A 7,688-nucleotide genomic window follows, 5' to 3' on the forward strand; every position below is an offset into this window, starting at 1 on the left:
TGGCATTGAATTCTCGGCGAGATCGTTAGTCGTGTTTACTTGTTTGCTCAGATATTTCCTGGTTTAAATCATAATTGTGCCATTGCGGACTGTTAAATTCTTGTACAGCCTTGTGTTAAGATGTTATATACTGAAAGAGTTTATACTGTTATATACTGATATATACTTGTAAGTTTTCGTCTTAGTTTGTGTATGAAAAGAGGGTTGTAGGCCACATAGTCACATCTAATTAGAGGATCTTTCTTATATAATCCCACCTCAACATGGGAAACAGAAGTGCATTTTCAATACATAATAACAAAAATATAAACGTGTAAAAATTATTTTTCTTCTCTATTTACAAAAAAACGCTTATCAGACGGCTGGAGTATTTCAGAAACCTCTCAAAACTGAGATTCTTTTGCGACAGAAAACATTCTCAGACATCTCAGTCATTTGGTCCGATAATAGATTTTTTCCAAAAGCTTTTTTTTTTTTTTAAATCCTCGAGGCGATTCCTGAAAATAGCTGTCATTCATCATGTGGTTATTTGAAGGCTCATTCAAGGGGAGTTGTAGTAAAATCCAGCCCGTAGCGCTCATTCAGGCTTTTGTGAGTGCAAATAAATCTCTTTGTGGTTCTCGTAAAAGTCTTTTCACCATTTGGGATGAGTGAAGGTGATGTTGTACTGCTTGGCCCAGCGTGCAAACACCTGTTTCTCGGTAATGAAGCGATGGTGGTTCCCTCTACGGCTGCTCTCGTTCTGTAGGTACGTTACACATTCATCAGGCCCCCTGGGTTTGTAGTAGTGGTAGGGCATCTTCTTGGATACAGATTTCTTTCTAGAGAACGAATCAATTTAATATTATTAGTTTATTGGTTTGGCAGCCACTTCATCTCTGATTTATAACAATGTTTACAAGAGTCTACATTGGTTTATTGGTGTCAGTATTATACTCACCCACAGTGATTGGGTGGAACCATCCCATATACTTTGATATTATCACATATCTCAATGGCCATGACCATGGTGAACCAGCCTGTGCTCAACCACGAGTGAGATTTTTGTCTGAGCAGGAAAAAAACAAAACAAATAGGAAACCAGAGTTTGTGATCGTCCACAGTTAGATGTAATTAACATTATACCTGCTCCATAAACACTCACCTGTCTCGTCCCGTCTCCCTGTGAAACAGACTGTCGAATCTGCGCATCTTGATTGGTGTGACACTGAAACAAGACATGTTGCTGTAGGTCATGCTGACTCTCTGGATCAATCTGTACAAGGTTCCTTTGGCGTCCTTCCCGATCTTGTTCGGGGGTCCCCAGAAGATGATCATAGAGTTGCTGTCTGAATGGCGCAGGAACTCATTAGGCCTGCGGACCACCCTGAACACGCTGGAGTGGGCTACGACCCTCAGAGAGGTGCGATTGCCTACGTCAGTCTCATAACCCAACGTGGGGGCGTCATTCATACGGATCACGCACTCCGTACGGTCGATCTCCTCTCCCGCTTGACTACCCAGGACATGGCTGGAGCTTGTCACCAGCGCACAGTTACGACAGTGTAAGCTCATATTCTGGAAAGAAAACACAACATGAAACTTGTATTGAAATTTAAAAAATACCCATATTTGGCAAAAAAACATTATTCCTTAATAGTGGAGTGGAAATAAAGTCAATTGTCAAAGAGTAAGTGAGGTTGAGTGGTTCATCTTCCCTAATTGTGTAAGTAAATTTTGACTACTTTGTGCTAAAGTGCTAATTAGCAAATGTTAGCATTCTAACACTAATTCGGCAACTATATTGATTAAATATTTCAGTCAAAAATTCTCTGGTTCCAGCTTCTTAAATGTGAGCATTTGCTGTTTTTCTTTGACATTTATAACAGTCTTAAGATTCTTGACTGTTGGTCAAACAAAACAAGCAAATTAAAGGCATCACCATGGGCTCTAGCCAATGGTTAACTACATTTTTCAACATTTTTTTTAACATTTTACAGATCAAACGATTAATCAGTTAATCGAGGAAATAATCTGCACATTAATCGACAATGAAAATAATAGTTGCAGCCCTTCATGCAGGTAGCTCCACATTAGCATTTAGCTCAAAGCACTACAAGCTGTGTCCCAAATCCAAACTACACACTATTCTAACCAAGTTTTGATTATGTAGCAGTGTTTTTACTCTTTGGGAACTTTATCTGTGAATTAAACTTGCCCACAAACGGAGTTTAACACAGCCTCATATGGCAATTTTAGGGGCGCGGATTATGCTATTGATCACATCTCACGACCGGGCACCTCCACATGTACGGATGGCATTCATCAGACTGAAATGAGTGATTTACAACAAGTTCAGGCAGTTGAGAGAGTTTGTTCAATCCCATGGAGGATTTTCTTATTTTCCTCTTATTGCTTTGTGCAAGAACAAATATAAAATACCACAAAAATAAGAGAACATTCATGCCTGAGGCCCAATAAGCTTACGGCTAAAACAAATGTACACAACAGGAACTAATAAATAGTGTTTAGATGGCTGTTTTCACCGTTAGACTGTCATTTATATATGTGTAGGTTCATCATTATTCATCATCATCGTTTATCTTTTCATTTTAAGTTCATGTGCAATGATACAGACAAGCGGTTACTGTGGAAACAGATAAGAAAAAAAAACATAATACATGAGAAACGGATGGGGAAGAGCGTTATCTTGCACATTTGGCATCCCTAAATGAACCTTTCACCTCCATTTTCACACTGCCTGCTTTTGAGTGACTGATTTTGTTCGTTATATTCTTCATTTTCATTTCCAAGAGCTGATAACGTCTATGTAAATCTAGTTTCTAACGCTCTATCTATCACTATCTTTTGGCACACACGACTGAGTTGTGTGCAGTACACTTCACCTGCGCAGCATCCTTCACCTCACCTCCACTGCTATATAAAGTAAGAAATCACATAACGTGCAGACCAGTATTAAAAATCACTCACTCTCGGCTCATTCACGATGATGTGTTCCAGTTACAACATTTCTGTATTAATGTGCAAACTGTTAACATACCTTGTTACCGTAAACGGGCACATAACCGTCTTTCCCAGCCCACTTCTTCAAATCTGTAGACCTGAGAGCATTATTTGCAGCCACATTGAAGGGAGTGTAGATGCTTTCGTTGTTGTTGTTGGAGCTGTATAGGATGAGGAGTGTCATCAGGATGAAGATGGCTATGAAGATCACCATCCGGTGGCTCTGCTGTCTCTGCAGGTTAAACAAGAGTGGTGGAATTTAACTAAGTACAAGGGCTTTACATAAATACAAATTTGAGATACTTGTACTGAGTATTTTCTTTTTGTGCCACATTACATTCCTACTGCACTACATGTATTTAACATCTTTAGTGACTTAACAAATTTAGATTTTTCATACAAAACCAATGTAGAGCTTATAAAATGTGATGACCGGCCACGGACAAGCCCTCTAACCGCAGTTGTCCGTGAGAAAGTGTGTGAGTGAGTGATGAAGATGCACCATTGGTTGGCCGGCCGAGTTTTGGAGTTTCGCCATTGGCTGTTGCTTTTTCGAAATGCTGCTCTTTCTTGCTCCAAGCTCTGATGCTCTCAGCTCCGGTGTTAAATGCAGCGAAGTCGGCTACACTCCAGTTTAAACAGATACAGCTTCTGTGTGTTTCCTCCTCCGCCGTCCAGTGTGATCGACTCTCCTGCTGTCAGAGCTGTCAGCAGCCGGCAGGAGAGATGCTCCGTAGTACGTTTGGATTTTAACTGAACTAATACCAGGACGCAAACTGTTTATTTCTCAGATGTTTTCACATCACAAACGACGAACAACGGCATTAGAAAGACGAGTCGTGTAGATGAAAAATGAAACTTGTAGCTGCTCTGTGGGTTCGCCTGATATGACTGTAACGGCGGTTACTGGGTGGAGATAAGCCTCCTGATTTTGCACCCAATATGCTGTCAAAACTTTCATGTACAATCCAACGCAGCCTCATCAACCGGGAAAGAGGCAGAAAAAAAGGCGGATAGGGGCTAGGCTTGGCACGGTTGTCGATTTTGGGCATACACCAATTACATAACTTGCCCACCCCCCATACCGTAGTTTTGCTTTTTTCTATAGAAACAACCCAATTTATTTCATTTTCACGTATCAGCACCCAAGTTCATCAAATAAAAAAAAATCCAACTTGTTAAGTATCAAGCGTTTTATCAATACTTAGTCGGACGACAGACGATACAATTATAGACTGACTGTCTGCTGCGGGATCGTCTGCAGCAGCACCAGAGTCGCAGCAAAAAAAGTAGCGGAGTGAGACGTCTGTTCTCCGTCCTGCTGCTGTAAACAAACGTGACGCCAGCAGTTAACGAACAGCTGCTCTCATGTCTCCCCGGGTCTTGGTGCTTGTTTTTTCCGGTAGCAACTGTCCCGCTCTCTGCCTGCTCATCCTGCTCTCGGTGTGTCTCTCTCCGGATGGCAGGCGAGTTGCTGGGATTCTGGTTGGCTCGTCCCCGTCTGTGTGCGCCGCAGCCCGGCTGAACACGGAGGAGGACCCGCTGGCAGCAGCCTGAAGCCCGCTGTCACTAACTCTTAAATATGAGGAAGATCTAAACTAAAAATCTAATGTTAAAGATCAAAGTAAGCGCTCTACGTATGAGCATCATTGACGAATATCTTATTTTGTAAAATGTTCTGTGTAACCGGTAACACCAGTAACGAGTTGATTAGTTATCCCTAATTAGTCGACGGGCCCAGGCATGAATTTTCACTGACTGGTACCACCCAAAGTGGCAAATTCTAGCTTGGTATTTTGAAAGAGTTTATAACTCTAGATGATATTTCACCATGATAACCCAGATGAAAGAGAAGGGGAAGTTAAAATATATTGCAAGATAGATGTGGAAAGTATTGTTCTTGCAACTGTATTTATAACCTTTTTTTTAATAACCATGTCATGTGATATGCTACTTGAGTACACTTTACCAGCAAATATTACTGGGACCACTACAGAAAACTGCAGATGAACATTTAATATCCTGGAATTCACATTATAGACACTACCAGTAACTATCCCTGTAACAAACTGGCCACAATTTCACAAGATGACCATACATGGTCCAACCATATAATAGGTTTTGACACAGTCTTGTTTTTTTTATAACTGATTAATCCTTGAACTAATTTTTCATGAAAAGCTGCAAATACTTTGTGACTCCAGCTTCTCAAATGCTTTTCTTGGTCTTAAATTACAGTAAACTGAATCATTTTGAGATTTGGACTATTAGTGGGACAAAACAAGCAATTTGAAGACGTCACTTTTGGCTCATTTCTCAATATTTTCTGAACAATTCATCGATTAACCAAGAAAATAATTACAGACATCATGAAAATAATCAGTAGTTGCAGCCCTGTATAGCTACACTTCAACCAACCAAAGCTATAAAATACTGCTTACACATTAATGCATGAGCAATAATAATCTAATAATATCATATATAATAGTATAACAGCCACAGGGTCTGTTTTTCTGCATTGAGAACTTTTACTTTTGATTCTTTAGGTTCATTTTCCCAATAATACTTACATACTTTTACTTAAGTAACATTTTAAATGCAGGGCTTTTTTACTTGTAATGGAGTATTTTACATTGTTTATACTTTACTTAAGTAAATAATATTTCCAATATAAAATCAGTGAGTAGTTGTAGCTCATGTTTCAGATGTTTGAGTTGTTAGCAGTTCCAATAAAGAGACATTTTCCCTCTAAACTTCTCACATGGTTTCATTTAATTAACTGTTCAAAGCCCAAAGAGTAAAACTCCCCAATATTTCCCCAAAAAAGTAAAGATTAGAGAAAAGTCTGAAAAATTAATCCACATTTATAGCGTTATTTTGTTTTTTCTTCTTTCTTCTCCCATTAATCATCTCACGACCCCTCAGATTTATCTTGGTACCCTTTGGAGGGCCCTGACCCCTATGTTGGGAGTTATTGGACTAAACTAGCTAACTGTATGTAAAGTTATTCAAACTAGGAATTTAAATGCAGTACTTTTGCTTGTATTGCAGGACTACTTTAACTAAAAGCTCACAAGTCAGGTGCCCGTATGAACACTGAAAGGGGTTTTCCTCGCTGTCATCCTTCTTCCTGTTCATACTGACTATTAAAAGATCCCCTTCAAATGTGCTTTCAATGTAAGTGACGGAAGCCAAAATCCACAGCGTGTCCACAAAGTCCTTCTGTGCAAAAATGCATTTAAAAGTTTATCTGTTCACTTGGGCACCTGACTGTTGTTTTAAGACAGACTTGAAAAATTGTGTACCCTTCCTTTAAGTAAAGGATCTGAGTGTTTCTTCCACCATTGACAAGAACAACAATAATCATCTCCTGCATGCATGTAACACTCTTTGGACTAATCATACTAATGATGATGATAATGATGATGAGGGGCAAGAGGTGCCACACCCTCCTGATGTTTGATCTGTCTCACCTTGCCAGAGAGCTTGAGCCCCATGCTTTCAGATCAGACAGTGACCGTCTGTCATCATACCTGAGAGACAGAAACAAACACGTTAAACGCTCATTTTTCTGCTCGTCTTTTTTTTCAGGTGACGCCAAATCTTAACTTAGCTGTGTTCAGTTTTAGATTTTTACATGTAAATAATAAGCAGTAACGCGGCGAGATTTCACCAGTACGTGAAGTATGTACAGATGTTACAACCTTAACAAATCACCGCATATGCTAATTAGCTTGCTAGCTGTATTTCATCTCATATTTACTTGACGCCATGAACATAAAAGGCAATAAAATGTAACCGTTACTATTTCTGACGGACAGCCCTCCGCCGTCCGTTGTTGACGTACCGTTACTGAGAATAGAACAACGACATCCTCTCTGATATGATTAAAATATTAACTTAACGTTACATGTCAAAGAGCCATAACTGACAGGAGAGAAAATAACTTGTTTACCGTTTCATGGCCTTCGCGGGTTTGGTGTCTGATATCTCTCTCATCTCTGTCGTCCCCCATCTTCCTGCGCCACTCGCTGACGTCATGGCAACGTCATTCACTGCAGCACAGCGATGAGATGTGAATAAAATAATAAAGTTTGCCCCCCCCCCCCCGCCCCAAAAAAAATAAAATTAATAATAATTAGTGTTCAGATCCTTTTATAGCTGATTTATTTACTCAGTGGTGGGAAGCAAGTAAGTCCGTTTACTCAAATTCTGTGCTTAAGTACAATTTTGAGGTACTTGTACTTGAAGTGTTATGTCACCCAAAGTAACGGTTTGGCTCTTGTATGTGTGGACAAATAAGTGGAGTGATGCAGTCTTCATCATGTTAGGACCCCAGTTTGTGCTAAATCATATCTGATCAGCCGTGATGGGAAGTTACTAAGACTCAAGTACTGTTCTTAAGTATAGTTTTGAGGTACTTGTACTTTATTTGAGTATTTCCATTTGATATTACTTTATGCTTCCGTTCCACTGCATTTCAGAGGGAAATATTGTACTCTCTACTCCACTACATTTATTTGGCAGCTTTAGTTACTTTTCAGATGAAGATTTGACACAATGGATAATATAACAAGCTTTTAAAATACAGCACATTGTTAAAGATGAAACCAGCGGTTTCCAACCTTTTTGGCTTTTGATGTCTTACAAAAAGCAGTGTGTAGTCGGGGTCACATTTCAGATGT

At 39.6% G+C, this 7,688-nt stretch overlaps 1 protein-coding gene across 3 annotated transcripts; it reads right to left on the minus strand.

The window, feature by feature from the left end:
• Nucleotides 1-306: 306 nt before the first annotated feature.
• st6galnac6 (ST6 (alpha-N-acetyl-neuraminyl-2,3-beta-galactosyl-1,3)-N-acetylgalactosaminide alpha-2,6-sialyltransferase 6) lies at nt 307-7,076 on the minus strand. Of its 3 annotated transcripts, none has more exons than XM_044333786.1 (6): nt 6,959-7,076; nt 6,477-6,536; nt 3,041-3,235; nt 1,145-1,557; nt 941-1,048; nt 307-821 (listed from the first exon to the last, which is right to left on the minus strand). In XM_044333786.1, exons 2-6 carry the CDS (start codon nt 6,498-6,500, stop codon nt 635-637), a joined length of 927 nt encoding a protein of 308 aa, XP_044189721.1. In that variant the 5' UTR covers nt 6,501-6,536; nt 6,959-7,076; the 3' UTR covers nt 307-634. The 3 variants fall into 3 exon arrangements, with proteins under 3 accessions (XP_044189721.1, XP_044189722.1, XP_044189720.1); XM_044333787.1 differs by lacking the exon at nt 6,959-7,076 and adding an exon at nt 6,851-6,928; XM_044333785.1 differs by lacking the exons at nt 6,477-6,536; nt 6,959-7,076 and adding an exon at nt 3,506-4,644.
• Nucleotides 7,077-7,688: the final 612 nt, after the last annotated feature.

The sequence above is a fragment of the Thunnus albacares genome, chromosome 18, assembly GCF_914725855.1.
Source record: "Thunnus albacares chromosome 18, fThuAlb1.1, whole genome shotgun sequence".
Taxonomy (NCBI): domain Eukaryota; kingdom Metazoa; phylum Chordata; class Actinopteri; order Scombriformes; family Scombridae; genus Thunnus; species Thunnus albacares.